Source organism: Ornithorhynchus anatinus, chromosome 2 (assembly GCF_004115215.2).
Source record: "Ornithorhynchus anatinus isolate Pmale09 chromosome 2, mOrnAna1.pri.v4, whole genome shotgun sequence".
NCBI classification, from domain to species: domain Eukaryota; kingdom Metazoa; phylum Chordata; class Mammalia; order Monotremata; family Ornithorhynchidae; genus Ornithorhynchus; species Ornithorhynchus anatinus.
In genome coordinates, this window is record NC_041729.1 from 18,082,250 (window position 1) to 18,099,162 (window position 16,913).

At 43.6% G+C, this 16,913-nt stretch overlaps 1 protein-coding gene across 2 annotated transcripts in view; it reads right to left on the reverse strand.

Moving 5' to 3' along the window:
* Positions 1-1,145: 1,145 nt before the first annotated feature.
* The window catches only part of CFAP251 (cilia and flagella associated protein 251), a 60,884-nt gene continuing 45,116 nt past the window's right edge, over positions 1,146-16,913 (reverse strand). Inside the window, exons 19-23 of one of the 2 annotated variants that reach the window (XM_001506220.5) lie at positions 16,512-16,602; positions 16,157-16,300; positions 6,680-6,908; positions 3,835-3,936; positions 1,146-1,358 (exon numbers count right to left, since the gene is read on the reverse strand). In XM_001506220.5, the coding sequence (XP_001506270.3) occupies positions 1,234-1,358; positions 3,835-3,936; positions 6,680-6,908; positions 16,157-16,300; positions 16,512-16,602 (691 nt within the window). In that variant the 3' untranslated portion in view covers positions 1,146-1,233. Of the gene's footprint in view, positions 1,359-3,187; positions 3,316-3,834; positions 3,937-6,679; positions 6,909-16,156; positions 16,301-16,511; positions 16,603-16,913 lie in introns of those variants that run through there. The other variant, XM_039910433.1, reaches the window with a different exon arrangement.

A 16,913-nucleotide genomic window follows, 5' to 3' on the forward strand; every position in this document is an offset into this window, starting at 1 on the left:
GCTCACAGGAGAAGGTCAGAATCAAATCCAGGGCAAAATCCCTCTTAGAGTGTGGAGGTGCTCCAAGGTCCTCTTGTACAGAAGATAGTGACCCCAAAGAGGTCAGAAGTTTCATCTCTATGGCTGCTCTACTGACATTACAATGTCATTTTGGGGATCCAAATGTACCTTAGGATGGGCCTGGGCAAAAGATAACACTCTCCATGTGAGAGTAAGAGATTGTTAGTCTATGGCCATACTTGTAAATTCGAATAAAGCTTTTATTCATTCACCCTAACTAAGCATTTGAGGGACTGATAGAAATTTGGTGTCTGTGGTCATAGTGGCCAGTAAACACAGAGGCCAGGGCCTCTGCTTCTTGGTTTCAATACTAAGTGCCATTAATACTAGGAAGGGAGAGAAGAAGGAAATCAAATTGTGGAGGGAGATGGGGGAGACCAACTGAAATTCTGCCACTGGTACTGTGGTTTTAAGTCCAGGTGCAGAGCATGTGGATGGAGCTTCCTTCATCAACACTTCCCCTTTCTGTGTTTTTGACTAGCTAGTGCAGTTTCATTCAGTTCAAATATGGCTGCTAAATCTCTTTGGAGCAGGCTAAAACTATTGTTTAGTTGTCCCCCAGAAAGCAATATGTCCTCCCCCCTACTTTCCCCTCCTCAAACTTGGTTGTTCTATTTAGAAATGATACCAACTACTCCCACCTTCCCAAAATATATGCTGACTTCTGATGTCTGTAGGCAATGAGTTAAAGGGGATGGAGGCACATTAATTCAGATTCATTCCTGGTGGGACATTCTAGGGAAAGAGCTCTTCCAATGACCTGCCCCCAGGTATTTTGTGCCTTGCAATAGCCTCCGGGAGAAATTGCTATTGTGCCTCCCCAAGTGCTTTTTGACCCCAAAGGCCATTTCTACACAACATTTCTCCAGCACAGACAGCCCCAGCACCGAGTTCCCAAATCCCCTTCTCCCTTCCCGGCAGCATGGTTGTCAGATTCGGAATGCTGAGACAGGCAGACTGTACAGCTATTTTCAATTTTAGTCCACACTCCCATGTTTTTCATGTCTTAACCCAATTTCTTATTTGTTTTACTTGCCCTGAAATGTACACTGAACTTAGAAAAATACTAGAATGTCCAGCAACTATTCACAGGAATTTTTCTTTAATGGTAGAACAGTTCTATGGGAGTTGCGTAGGGAGGGAAAGTGGGAAAATTGAACATTTTTTATAATTCTACCATCCCTGCCCTTCAGGTACCATGGGATCTTCTTCAGGAATAGATAAACCAAGGATTTCGGCAGTGAATATTTCTGCAGTGATTTCCTCAGGAAGTTCTTGTTCAAGGAAAAGTTTTGGACCTAATCAAACAAGCAAAAGCAAGACAAAACCAGACATTCTTTAAAAGATCAGGTTTCCAATTCAGAAGAGTTTGGTAAAACTACAACAAGGAAACAAAAAGTGCTTTGATCTACGGCTACATTTCCATTCCTTGAAAGTCACGGTGTGGAAGTTGGTTAAAATCCCATCTTTGCCGTATTGAGTGCTCTTAATCAAATTTCTGCAAACTTCATTCAACAGCCTTAAATATACAGCAACATTGATTTTCTGTTTCAAGTTACTTAGGAGTAAAAAAGACCAATGTATAGCAATTATGTATTCAGTGGGGAGTCACAGTCTGGGTCTGGGACTCCACAAAGGAAGGTAGAAAGTTACTGGAATCTGTTTGGCAGTGGAAATCCTCCATCAGACACTGCTCTGAACTGGTTTGGATCCAGGGCCTTGGTTAATAATATTTTCGATTGTCCTAATTTTGAAGTTGGAACAGAATGGGCATCAAAAGGGAGGTCCAAGGTTTCAGTTACACTGGTGGCTGAGAGGGAGAAACTAACCATGGGGCAGGCTGCCAGGGGGTTTTCCAGGTATTGTTCCTCATTTCCAGTCTCATATGCCAAGGCAGAGACAAAAGGCGGGAAAGGGAGAAGGAGGGAAAAACCAGTCAGGTGGCGTGCCTATGTTTAACTCTCAGGGCTACAGGAAGGGACCAAATTATCTTTTATGGAAGCAGCGTGGCCCAATGGAAAGAGTGTGGGCCTGGGAGTCAGAGGACCTGGGTTCTAATCCTGGCTCCACCACTAGTTTTTTTTTTTTTTGGTATTTGTTAAGCGCTTACTATGTGCCAAGCACTGTTCTAAGCGCTGGGGTAGACACAGGGGAATCAGGTTGTCCCACGTGGGGCTCACAGTCTTAATCCCCATTTTACAGATGAGGGAACTGAGGCACCGAGAAGTTAAGTGACTTGCCCAAAGTCACACAGCTGGCAAGTGGCAGAGCCGGGGTTTGAACCCATGACCTCTGACTCCAAAGCCCGTGCTCTTTCCAGTGAGCCACGCTGCTTCTCACTAGTCTGCTGTGTGACCTTGGGCAAGTCACTTCACTTCTCTGGGCCTCAGTTACCTGATCTGTAAAATGGGGATTAAGATTTTGAGCCCTATGTAGGACAGGGCTATGTCCAAACTGATTAGTTTGTATCTACCCCAGGGCTTAGTAGACTGCCTGGCACATAGTATTTTTGATAATTTTGACTGGTTGGTCAGCTCAGGAGCCCCATGTTGCAAGACAGAGCCACAGGACTTGAGTTGGCGGGGGATAGAAGGGAAAGGGGAGCTCTCATATGATCTCCAGTTGGTTTTATATTTTCACCGGACACTTAGAGGAGGTCGGGGTGTGTCTTTTTATCTAATCTTTGAAGTCTTGGGCAGCTTTGTCGGGGAAGGAAAGAGTTAATGTTGAGGTGCTCCTGGTTGGGGTAAAGGAGGGGGGCAGTGTCTCATTTCTTGGGGGAACCAGCTCCCTAAGATAGTGATCTGTGCATAGCTGAGACAATGCAAAAACAGACTTGCTGGCACCAATTAGGAATTGACCAGGCATCCTGCCTGGTTGTAGGTGGAGTTGACCACCTGGGAGCTGACCTGTGCCCTTGCCATAGCAACCAGCCATGCACACTGGAGAAGATGATGATTTTTTAAGTGGCGAGGCTCACACCATTCGGTCATGCCAAGTGTATGGTACATGCCAGCCCATATTAACCTTGCGCAGTGGATGGTGAGGACAGAGAAGGAAATGACCAACATCGTTCCACCCTTTGTGCGGTGATCAAATCAGAGCCCAAATGTGGGATGGGGTGTCTCGGACACGGGTTGGCCTACCTGCCGGGGTGGGGTGGAGTCTGTGCGCCAGGGTTCTGGGTCTTTGGGGAGAGAGAGGCACTCTGCAGTGGAGACAAGGGGCTGCAGGGGATCCAGGTGATGAACTTGACTGTTAATAAAACAGGGGTCACCTGCTATCGGCATCATTTGCTATTGGCCGAGGAACTAGATAAGGAGTCGTCCCGGGGTCCTGGCTAACTAGCTGTATCCCCTGAAAGTCTTCAGGTTTCCTAGATAACACCCACTTCTCTTTCAAATACTTCTTGGGAAGGCTCTCCTTTCCTTCCTTTCAGGAAGCCTCTTAATCGGCAGCAATCCGCAAAACCCCCTCACCCTCCCTTAAGCATGGGGATGAAAAGAATTCAGGAAGAAAAAGCAAAAAAGCAATATTAAATAAGGAATATGTGATGTTAAAAATGATCTCATCCATCAGGTTTATCCACTTTCCCATCCTTTGTGCCTTAATACTACTGTATGTACTGAATCTTTCTCTGTCATATGAGGCAAAGCAAAGGTCACTATCATAGTTCAAACTATCCTCAAAAAAGGGATGCACACTATGAGAAATGAGAGAATAACATATGAGAGAATAATATATTCCCAGAAAAAAAACAATTAATTCTAATACCTTGCATATTGAAAGTCTCAGGTTCCGATCCCCAACCTTCTGGATTGAGGCCAAACAGAGTGGCAAAGCACTCTGAGAGTTCCTCTTCAGTCATATGTTCACCTGGGGAAAGAAAATAAAAATGTAACACTTCAGGAGTACTGTTTGTATTATTTCCTCTCTGTAGGGCAACCAATCCTTCAGTTAGTTGCTTATTATCAAAATCTGCAAGAGGCAGGCATATTTTTGGGAATGCCTTTTTTTGACTGAAAAATACCCATTTTTGACCACCATCTGCACCGGGCAAATCAAATCCATGGCCCCAATCCAATATCTGTGAGGATGCACTGTGCAGAAAAAGAAAATGATTTTGTAGCTTCAGGCCATGAATTCTGCTTCCGAGTCTGCCTAGGGACCATTGCCCATGAACATCTGTAACTGACTGACAGTTTGCATTTCAAGCTTTTCCCTGGCACCTCAGCCTTGTCCTTTTATTGCATTTTTTGCACTTATAAAGTGTCACCTTCCTGCTAGAGATTCCCACTGCTGTTTGGCTCTATCTTCTCCACATGATAAAGCCTCTGGAAATAGCACAAAGTACCCATAGGCTCCCATTTCTGTCTCAAAGGGGCTTAGGTTATGTCGATACTCAACACTGCTTTTAACTCTCCTGTTGTATGAGGTTTTGGGCTGCAATGAACAATCGAGCAGTTTGCAAGACAGTCGAGAACCACAGGCTCACATAAAATGAGCTGTGAGTACAGACTTCAAGCTTACGGGCCTCTCAGCCGATGAGTATAAAACATTATCAAAAATGCCATGGCCAATGCCTCATCTGTGGTGTTAAAAACAAGGTAGAAATGTGGATCTGAATTTCCTCCTGATGTCCAGTTCTTGGGGTGAATTTGGAGATGGGACCATTGGCATGTATCTGTCAAAAGTATTCTCCTTGTCTGCATTGCCTCCATACCTTCACAAGTTTTTGTTTTGCTCTACGTAACAAATATTTCCAGCAAAAACACACATTCAAGTATGTGTTTGCTCCTTTGCAAACTCGGCCTTAGATAACCACTTGTCTGGCTTAGTCACTAAAAATGATGAGAAAAATCTGCGAATCACCAGGGGATCACCCAATTATCTGAGACTGAGAAACCCATCCAAATAAATTTCAGGGTGACAGAACTGCAGGCTGGATCTGGGAATACTTTTCTTTCATTATACAACTCCAAAGTAGGTAAGCGCTTAGTACAGTGCTCTGCACACAGAAAGTGCTCAATAAATATGATCAAGTGAATGAATGACTGGTATCAGTACTTCAAAGTATTAGTGTCTCCACTAATGGTCCTCCAAAACCCTTCTAGATCCCCTGAAATCTGGCTTCCTCTACCTTCACTCCATGGAAACTGCCCTTTCCAAAGTTACTAATGACTTTCTCCTTGCCAAATCCAATGGAATCTACTTCATCCAAATTTTCCTTGACCTCTCGGCTGCCTCTGACACTGAAGACACCCCCTGCACCCGGAACCCGCCCTGCCTTCTCCTGGAAACCCTATCACACATTGGTTTTGCTGATAATGACTTCTCCTGGTTCTCCTTCTACCTCTCTGGCCATTCTCTTTTGGTGTCTTTTGCCAGCTCCTCCTCTGCCTCCCACGTCCTGTGGGGAGGGGTGGGGGGTGGGGGGGCCTTAAGGCTCTGGGTTCCCTTCTATTTTCCTCTACACCCATTCCCTTGGGGAGTTTATCTGCTTTCACAGCTTTTCACAGCTTTTCACAGCTTTTCACAGCTTCACACCATCTCTCCACAAATGATTTCCAAATTTCCCTCTCCAGCCCCAACCTCTCCTTCAATGCAATCTTGCATTTCCTTCTACCTTCAAGGTACCTCTACTTGGATGTCCCGCTGTCACCACAAAACTCAGCATGTCCGAACTGAACTCATCTTCTCTCCCCAAACCTCTCCTCCCTCTGACTTTCCCATCACTGTAGATACCACCACCATCTTTCCTGCTTCACGAATTCATACTCTTGGCATTTTCCTTCGCTCACCTCTTTTCTTTCACCTGCATATTTACTGAGTCACTAAATCTTGTCTAGTCTATCTCCAACCCCTCTCCAGAATTTGCTCTCTCCTCTCGATCCAAACTGCTATCACACTGGTTCAAGCACTACTGCATCAGCCTCTCCACTGGCCTCCCTGCCTCCAGCCTCTCCAGTCCACACTTCATTATGCTGCTTAGACCATTTAAAAAAAATCATTCTGTAGATGTCTTCCCACTCCTTAAAACCTCTAATGGTTGCCCATCCATCTACACATCAAGAAAAATCTCACCGTTGGATTCAAGGCATTCAATCAGCTCTCTCCCCCTACAATTTAGCCCACACATTTTGCTCCTCTAAATACCAATTTAATCACTGTCCCTTGCTTTCACCTCACCCCCACCCCCTCCATCCTCCCTTCTGCCTGGAACTCCCTCCCCCTACATATTCAACAGGATAGCACTCTCCCTGTCTTCAAAGCCCTATGAAAACTTTATCTCCTCCAGGAAGTCTTCCCAGACTAACTCTCATCCCCGCCCCCATTCTCCCTCTCTATTGTCTTTCTCATGGATCTAATCCTTCTGCAATACTTGATTCCTCCTCCACAATCCCCAGATCACTTCTGTACATATTTTTGTACTTCCTTGCTTCCCTAACCTGTAATTCACTTTAATATCTGTCTCCTTCACTAGGCTGTAACCTCCTGGAGGGCAGAGATTGTATCTACCAACTGTATTGTACTCTTCCAAGTGCTTAGTACAAAGTAAGCCCTTAATAAAATCCACTGATTAATTCTTTGATTGATTACTAGGAATGAAGTCACGCACCTTTAGTTTGCAGCAGTTTCAGGAAGTCGTCTCTCTTAATAGCTTTTTCTCCCTTCTTATTGGTATAACCAAGAACTTGGAAAGAATTTCTTATGCCACTCATTGTTTGACCAAAAGCTGGCCGATGATTTATGTATACTTTTATAAAATCTGGTAAGCTGATTTCAGTAACTAGCTTTCCGGTGTCTACGTAATTACTGAATTTGATTTCATTCATCATATTCTCAATCTAAAGGAAATGCATGGTTAAAAAAATTATCTTTAGTAAAATGAAGAGAAAACAGGCATTTTGGCCTAATACTAAAAGGAATGAATATTTTCTTAAGATCATTTTTTAATAGTAAATTCTGGTTTTGATTGAAATTTGCTACGGCCACTCTAAAGTTAAAAAGTGATTCAAGTTAGTGGCAGTTTGTGCTGTTTAGGCAGGATGATCGTTCTCGTCTGTCTCGCTGCCGACCTCTCGTCCACATCCTGCCTCTGGCCTGGAATACCCTCCCTTTTCATATCCAACAGACAATTACACTATTCCCCCTTCAAAGCCTTATTAAAGGCACATCTTCTTCAAGAGGCCTCCCCTGAACTAAGCCCTCTTCTACTCTTTTCCCATTCCCATCTGCATCACGCTGACTTGCTCCCTTTACTCACCTCCGCCTCAAGCCCCATAGCACTTATGTATATATCTGCAATTTATTTATTTATATTAACGTCTGTCTCCCCTTCTAGACCGTAAGCTCCATGTGGGCAGGGAACCTGTGTGTTTTATTGTTGTGTTGAACTCTCCCTAGCACTTAGTACAGTGCCCTGCACACAGTAAGCACTTCATAAATATGATTGATTGATTGACAATGAGGTGACTGAGACACTGAGAAGGTCAGTGACTTACCCAAGGTCACACAGCACACAAATGGCAGAGCTGGGATTAGAAGCCAGGCCCTTTCGACTCCCAGGCCTGTGATCTATCCATTAGGCCACACTTTATATTGGGAGCCCCACTTGGGATAGGCACTTGGTCTGACCAGATTAACTTAACACATAGTAAGCACTTATCAAATATAATAATAGTAATAATAATAATAATAATCAGTAACACCATTAAGGTGCAGGAAAATTCTGTGCTTTGTTTTTAACCTATGGTTATACTTGTTTCATGCATATACATGGTTTCTGTATACATAATTATGTCCAAAAGTATCAGTAGAATTAGAATTCATATTAACAATTATTATTTGTATTTATTTTGGCACCCTCCAAAACTCTTTAAGTACTTTACCAACCTTAAACATCCTTACAACAGTCTTTACAGCTTTCTCTAACGCAGGGAATGACTTCATTATAAAGAGGTAGAAATGAAGACATAGAGAAGGTAAGTGATTTGAACAATAAAAATTGTTGTAGTTGGTAAAAGTTTACTGTAGGCCAACCTCTGAAGAAGCACTGGGGAAGATACAATATAATCGATTGGAAACAGTCCCTGTCCTACATGGGGTTCACAGGCTAAGTAGGAGGGATAACAGGGAGAAGCAGCGTGGCTCAGTGGAAAGAGCATGGGCTTTGGAGTCAGGGCTCATGAGTTCGAATCCCAGCTCTGCCACTTGTCGGCTGTGTGACTGTGGGCAAGTCACTTAACTTCTCTGTGCCTCAGTTCCCTCATCTGTAAAATGGGGATGAAGACTGTGAGCCCCACGTGGGACAACCTGATTCCCCTATGTCTACCCCAGCGCTTAGAACAGTGCTCGGCACATAGTAAGCGCTTAACAAATACCAACATTATTATCATTATTAACAGGTACTGAAATCCCTTTTTACAGATGAGGAAACTAAAGCACAGATGTGAAATGACTTGTCAAATGTCACACAGCAGACACGTGGCAGAGTTGGCATTAGAACCCAGATCCCTTGACTCGCAGACCCCATACTCTTTCCACTAGGCCACACTGGTGCCCTAAGCAAATAAGGGCATAGCAAAAGGAATAAAACTCAGGATAGTCGATTCCCAGTTAGAGTCTTAAAATAGTTACGTCTATTATGCTTTCACCAGTACCATTTTAGAAGAGTTAATTTAAGCTTACATTTTAAAATCCAATTCATTTTTATACTGAGTCAACTAAACCAAGCCTCTGCCCTTCATATACATGTTTGTCACCTAAACAATTTGAGCAGGTTCACTCATTTGATTTCTACTTCAGGATTCAGTTCACTAAACTAACCTGATAATGTTTTGATTGATCAGATTGTGCGAATCTTTTTTGGTGATCAAACCAGAAGAAACATTTACATTTTGGTAATCTGATATTTATTTTTAAAAGCCTAAAATTAGAATCTAAAATTATTGTAGTTTATCTACCCACCATTCTTAAAATGACCCATATTTTAGTAGATTCCTAAATAATCTCACCAATTTTGTACTTCCCTCCATATGGTACCAGTTATTGCAGGCTGAATGAACAAAAGCCAAGAGCTGTACCTAGTGATTTAGGAAGCTCTTTGGGAATGCTTCCAGCAAGCATTATACCAACCAGTCTTTAAGATGATTTATCTGCTGCACTTCATTTTCCATATAGCCAATCAAGGATCACTCGAGAAGTCAACAGTTGACTACCATGCTAACTGACGATTATTTAAAAATCATTGCACACAGATTACTGAGTGTTGGTTAGAATGGGAAGTCTTGCTACATTCATGCCTAAACAAAGTTTATGCTTGAGAGGCTTGAGCAAAAAGGGTAAGGTATTCAGACTCTTCCTGTACAGACAGGAGGCGAGACTTCCAAGAGATGTATAGTTGATTTATCTCATCTCTGCCAACCCCTTGTATACATCCTCCCTCTGGCCTTCCCTCCCCATTCACATCTGACAGACAATCACTCTCCCCACCTTCAAAGCCTTATTAAAATCAAACTCCTCCAAGACCTTCTCCAAATAAGCCCTAATTGTGCCTCCTCCCTCTCTGTTCTGCATCACCTATGCACTAATATCTGTACCCTGGCTTAATGGATAGATCACAGTCCTGGGAGTCAGAAGGACATGGGTTTTAATCCCATCTCTACCACTTGTCTGCTGTGTGACCCTGGGCAAGTAACTTCACTTCTCTCTGCCTCAGTTCCCTCTGTAAAATGGGGGTTAAAACTATGAACCCCATGGGAGTTCAACTCAATTTGCTTGTATCCACCCCAGTGCTTACTACAGTGCCTGGCACATAGCACTTAAATACCAATACCACAAATACCACTTAACATTCACCCCATTCTCAACCCCACATTTAATAATAATTTGTTAAGCGCTTACTATGTGCAGAGCACTGTTCTAAGCGCTGGGATAAACACAGGGGAATCAGGTTGTCCCACGTGGGGCTCACAGTCTTAATCCCCATTTTACAGATGAGGTAACTGAGGCCCAGAGAAGTTAAGTGACTTGCCCACAGTCACACAGCTGACAAGTGGCAGAGCTGGGATTCGAACTCATGAGCCCTGACTCCAAAGCCCGTGCTCTTTCTACTGCGCCACGCTGCTTCTCATACATACATTTACATACATATCCTTAAACTCTGCCATTTCCTCTGTCAGTAATTTATTTCAATGTCTGTCTCCCCATCGAGAGTCTAAGCTCCTTGTTAGCAGGAAACATGGCAACTGATTCCACTGCGCTGTACTCTCCCAAGCACTTAGTACAGTGTTCTACACACAGTAGCTGTCAACAAATACAATTGATTGATTTAGGCTTGGTGGTCCTTCTTGTTGCCCCTTCTAATTCTTGCCTTTAATTTGTGGGACTCTATAGAGGACACCTAGGATGGGAGGAATTTTGACTAGGATCCTACTTTTTAATGAAGGAAATGGACACCCACAGAAGCTTTTTTAAATGGCATTTGTTAATAATAATAATAATGATGATGGTATTTGTTAAAAGCTTACTATGTGCCAACCGCTGTTCTAAACACTGGGGTAGATACAAGGTAATCAGGTTGTCCAATGTGGGGCTCACAGTCTTAATCCCCATTTTACAGATGAGGTAACTGAGGCACAGAGAGGATAACTTAATCCCCATTTTACAGATGAGGTAACTGAGGCACAGAGAAGATAAGTGACTTGCCCAAAGTCACACAGCTGACAAGTGGCAGAGGCGGGATAAGACCCCATGACCTCTGGCTCCCAAGCCCGTGCTCTTTCCATTAAGCCATGCTACTGCTCATAATTGTGGTATTTGTTCAGTGCGTACTATGAGCCAGGCACTGTACTAAGCGCTGAAGTAGATACAAGCTTAGGTTGCAAACAGTCCCTAACCCACATGGGGCCCACAGCCTTAATCCCCACTTTGCAGATGAGGGAACTGAGGCAAAGAGAAGTGAAGTGACTGGACCATGGTCACACAACAGACATATGGCAGAGCTGGCATTACAACCCAGGTCATTCTGACTCCCAACTTTGTGTTTTATCCACTAGGCCGCTGCTCCTCTACCTGAGAGTGGTTAGTTCAAAACAGACCAAAGGAGACACTTCTTCATCTGGCGAGTGATAAACATAAGGAATTTATTACCACAGGAAGTTGGGCTGGTTGAAAATAATAGTAGGTTCAACAGGGGTCTGAATAAATTCAAGGATGAGCGACTGCTCATAATGGGTTACTAGAGGGAAAATTATGATCCATCTCCAAATATTAGGATTGTTGCTAGGGAACAGACTTGCCCAGATCCTGAAGGCATCCTCAGGCCACCGGGCTGAATGGACCATTAGCCTAACCAAGAAATGCGGCTGCTTATGTTTTCCCTAGAGGATGGGGAAAGTAGTAGTATTTGGTCACATATGTGTGAAATCATGAGTAAGATTCCCTTCCCTTCTCCCAAAAGCTTGCCATTACAATCATATCGATTTTCACACGCTACTCCCTGCTCCAGGATTTAAATTCTTCCTCACTCAGAGCCAAAGTACTAAAAGAGAAATGCAAACTAGGTGAGGACTTACCTAACGAGTCTTAACGGATTCCTTCCTTCCCTTCCTTTTAGTACTTAAAATGCTGATTGTTGGCCTGCTTTCTGGAGGACATCAAGGGTGGGTTTTTGAAACGCGGCTCCAGAACTGTACGGTTGGATGATATAATAGTATCTGGAGATACCTCTATTACATCCTCTGTTACTTATGTATCTTTCAGCGACTCACAGTTATCCTTATTCCTCCCACGGTAAGTATATCTAATGCACTGGATCACTCCTTCCGCACCCATGATGACTTCTGCCTCTAAGTGGGATGGAATCAAAGCACTTGCCTTTTCTACTTAGCAACTAATCAGTCCACCCACTGCAATGGAGAGCAAGCTATCTGTCTGCTTGCTGTTTTCTTGGAGAGAATGATGAAATTACCCCCCTCAGCAATATAACACATTTTGGAACCCCTGATGCTGAAGGAATCCTCAGTGATCAGACAACAGTTTGGAGTCTTTTAAAAGAAAATTCTGTTTCTGAATGGTCTTGTTTACCTAGGGGTATTCTATCTTTATTTCACTTGTTTTCAATTTTTAACCAAAGTGTTGAAATGAAAATGGGATTGTTGATTAAGTGCTCATCTCTTCACTGATTTGCATATACAAAGCAGCTGTTTGGTAAATATTGGGGATGATGCTTATTCCTTTGCTGAGGTCATAAGCTTCACTGGATGAATTTGGATGAACAAGACTAGTAGGGACTAGTAGGTAAGAGTAAGGTAAAGGCCAACAATGAACCCAAGGTAGCAGGAAGAGTGGTGAGGCCTGCTGAGGCTCATTGGGAAAATAACACTCCTCCCTCACTCCGACACCATTCAGGGGGTCTTACCCTGATGGGGGTGGGGAGGGAGGCTCCAGTGGAAGGGGCAGCAACAGCAGTACACAGACCAAATATTGGGAACATTTAGAAGGTTATTGTGGCTGTTGGATTCTGGGGCAGTGGAAAATCTGAAAAACTGCCCCTTTAGCTGTGATTTACAGTTGCTCCCACTGTAGATTTTGTTGTCCTTGCTCTCATATTGTTTTTCTAGTTTTTTTACCATTTTCCCTTGTGTGTCTACTGATCCCCTGTTCTAACTACGTGCCCCCTGGCATGCCCCTCAAGGGCAGGGGGGCAGAGGCCAAGGGTGTCTGAATGACCACCCTATTACCTCTCCCCAGGGATCAGTTCAGTGCTCGTCATATAGCAGGCACACAATAAATACTGACTAGATGAATGAAGAAGTAGATGTGTCTTTTTGTTCTTAATTTCATCACTGGAGAATTTACTCCAGCCACACCTTTGGGAAGGAGAGGGAGGAGTGGTTCAGAAGTGTCAGCGTGGGTTTGGGAATTCCACCCTCCCTAACCTGACGTCATCACTCATTCAGAAGAGCCTACAACCCTCTTCCTTCTGGCAGAGCTTTTGTGTTGTGGGTGGGCCTCCTGGACGAGATCTTAAAAATCGACAATCTCTCTTTTCTGTGTCAAAAAAAAAAGAATCTAAATTCTTGTGAGGAAATGGTCATAGGAACGTAAATTTTCCTTTTGGTCCTTCACTAAAATTCTAGGCACTGTGCTGTGGGGTCCAGTTGACTGCAGTGCCCCCAATTAGGGTTACACCTCAAAGATAAAAATTAATGTACAAAGCTTCTAAACTGTTCAGAAGTGAAAAAGTGCAACGTCTGCATCATCATCCACATCATCAGCTTCAGTCGTGTTTATTGGACACCTTCTGAGTGCAGAGCACTGCAATAAGCACTCGGGGGAGTACCACAGAAGCAAATGACACAGTCCCTCAACTTTGGGAGAGGCAGTGTGACCTAGTGGATAGAGAATGGGCCTAGGAGTCAGAAGGACATGGTTTCTAAACCCAGCTTTGCCACTTGTCTGCTGTGTGACCTTGCTGTGGGCAAGTCACTTCACGTCTCTGTACCTCAATTCCCTCATCTGTAAAATGGGGATGAAGACTGTGAGCCCCATGTGGGACAGGGAGTGTGCCCAACCTGATTACTTTGTATCTCCCCCCAGTGCTTAGAACAGTGCTTGGCACATTGTTAAAGCTTAACAAATGCAATAATAATAATAATAACAAAAAAATCCAATGCGGGAGAGAGGCAATTTTTAAATTATTTCTACAGCTACTGGGAGCATGTGGAAAAACAAGAACTTAATAGATAATACTAATGACTGTTGGGACTACTGAATACATTATTAAATATACAACTGAATACCTCTATATACATGAGTACTCAAGACTGAAATAATTTGGGGTGCTGAAAATCAACCAGGGAAAGCTTCTTGGAGGAGGTGGACTTTTAGGAGGGCCTTGAAGATGGAGGAAGCTCTGTTCTGGAGTATTTGGAGGTCTTGCCCGGCCTCCTACCTGAAATTCCCTTCCTCTTCGTGACAGACCACTACCCTCCCCATCTTCAAAGCCCTATTAAAATCACATTTCCTCTAGGGGGCTTTCCCTAGCTACTCTCTCATTTCTGTCCCCTGTGTCACCTATGCACTTGAGTCCTCCTGCCCTAAGCATTTATTTACTCACTCCTCCCCTGCCCCCAACAGCATTTAGATCCGTATCTTCAAACATGATTGCTTCCCCCTACCTGTAATCTGTTAGACGGTCAGCTGCTTGAGGGCTGGAATCGTGTCTACGAACTCTATCATACTCTCCAAGCGACTAGTAGAGGGCTCTACAGTAATGACAACTGCTTAGTAAGTGCCAAAACGTTTCCTGAGAACTAGGGTTGACACAATCCAATAAGATTGGACACAGTCCCTGACTTCCAGGGGCTCACAGTCTGTGGTCTGCACAGAAGAAACCCTTAAATACTGTCAGTTGGTTCTAGGCAGGGGAGAAATGGTGTGATCATAGGGGTTGCAACGAGGGGAGTTGTGAGTCCCAACCAAATCTTTTGAAATGTAGCAGCTGTACTTTAGTGTTAGTAACCCTACTCTCTGGAGGGAGAACCCATGCTTAAAAGTGTTAAAACCTTTTTCACCAGTTTAAGCATGTTGAAATTGGAGATGGAGATAAGAAAGCCAATTCCACTTGCCCTCAGAATGAACTCAGTGCAGAGAGAGAGAAAGAGAGAGAGTGAGAAAGAAAGAGAGAGAGAGAGAGGGAGAGGTCCCCTTTCCTGAGCCCTGTATCTCCCATTACCCCATGAATTATGCTGGTCAGTGGAGTAACACCATTTAAGGGTAGTCTGAGGTGACAGCAATTTTGATAGTTGCCCAGCCTCCTCCCAAGCAAGCCTTGGAGCCCCTTAAACCCCTGGAAGGCCTGCAGTTTTCCAGGTCTTGCAGAAGCTTAAGTGCATATTATGTGCTAGGCAATATAATTAAACACTGGGGTAGATACAGGTTACTCAGATTGGATACTGTCCACATCCCACGTGGGGCTCACAGTCTTCATTGCCATTTCATAGATGAGGGAACTGAGGCACAGAGAAGTGAAGCAACTCGCCCAAGATCACACACACAGCAGACAGCTGTCTGAGCAGGGATTAGAACTCAGGTCCTTCTCAGTAAGCGCTCGATAAATAAGATTGATTGATTTTCCCCTAGATAATAATAATAATCATTATGGCATTTAAGCGCTAATTATGTGCAAAGCACTGTTCTAAGTGCTGGGGAGGATACAAGGTGATCAGGTTGTCCCACATGGGGCTCACAGTCTTAATTTCCATTTTACAAATTAGGTAACTGAGGCACAGGGAAGTTAAGTAACTTGTCCAAAGTCACACAGCTGACAAGCAGCTGAACCGGGATTTGAACCCATGACCTCTGACTCCCAAGCCCGGGCTCTTTCCTCTGAGCCAAGCTGCTTCTCTATGCCTCATGAAGGCTTCTAGATGCCTACCCCCCTCAACTGCTATTTGGGGCTTTTTATATAGCTCACACAGCTCTGCATTTCTGGTGTCTCTACAGGAAGGAGTGATGGCAACTCTCATGATCCACCTCAAGAAAGTTCCTCTACCTCCCAGAAGACATTCCATTTAACTCATGAAGAGAAGCAGCATAGCCTAGAAGAAAGGGACAGGCCTGGGAGTCAGAGGACCTGGGTTCTAATCCTAGATCCGTACCTAGCTTCACTTCTCTGTACCTCAATTCCCTCATCTGCAAAATGGGACTCATTACCCGTTCTCCCTCCTTCTTAAAATGTGGGCCTCCTGTGGGACCTGATTATCTTGTATCTATCTCAGTGTTTAGTACAGTGCTTGGCACATAATAAATGCTTAACAAAGACCACAATTGTTATTATTATTGTTATCAGTGTTTGATGGTAGGCTCTTTGAGGGCAGGGTCTTTTACTTCTACTGTACTCTTGCAAGCACTTGATAAATACCATTTCAGACTAACATTTTCCTGGAATCTTAATTAAAAGTGTCCCGCAGCTGAGTTTCAAAATCAGCTTCCCCGACCCTCGGATATCATTCTCAGGAGAAAATAGCTTTTTGAACAACAAAACTAAAATCCACCCCAGAATCACCCCGTCTTCCTTTCTACTTACCATCTCTTCTGAAGGATAGAAGCCAATTGCTCTCATTATAAAAGGAAGCTCTGTCAAGGGAATATGTGTTGACATCTGTCTGGTCTCCATTGTATCAATACCCTGACTACGGAGCTGAGAATAATAAAAATAGTCTTCCAGTTCCTAAGTGGAAATAAAAATGAAATAGCATAAATTTGGGGCTCAGTAAAGAAGGCCCTCAAAGAAAAACCTTGTGTACGTATTTGAGGAAGCATATTTTTAGAGTTGTGGGGAAGAAGTGCTTTGGATACAATGGGAGGTTTAGACCCAGGAACGTTTGTTTTACAAACTTGACTAGATGTTACCAGGTGGTGTTTACTGAGAATACAATTACCCGGTAGAATTCTCCTTCTCTGCCACCATCCAATTGATTATAGAAAGGGATCAAATCGTCACCCCCCAGAGAAACAGCTGCCTCCAGAGCACTGGAACAATAACAAAAACATCACTATTAGAAAGCATTCATGTGAGAACAGATTTCAGATGGTAGTCTGCCATAGCATTAATGACTGCTGAATGATATTACCACATGAGGAACAATTAAGAACATTGTAAATTTGTTAAGAAGAGTCCCTTCCAAATCAACAGAAGTGAAAATTCCATTTCAAGACTAGGAGCAGCAACTCTAAGGCAACAATCAAATTATTCACTCAATGATATTTACTGAGGGTTTACTGTGAGTAGAGCACTGTACTCAACACTCAACAGCAACAGCTTTAACTCCCACGATGCCAGA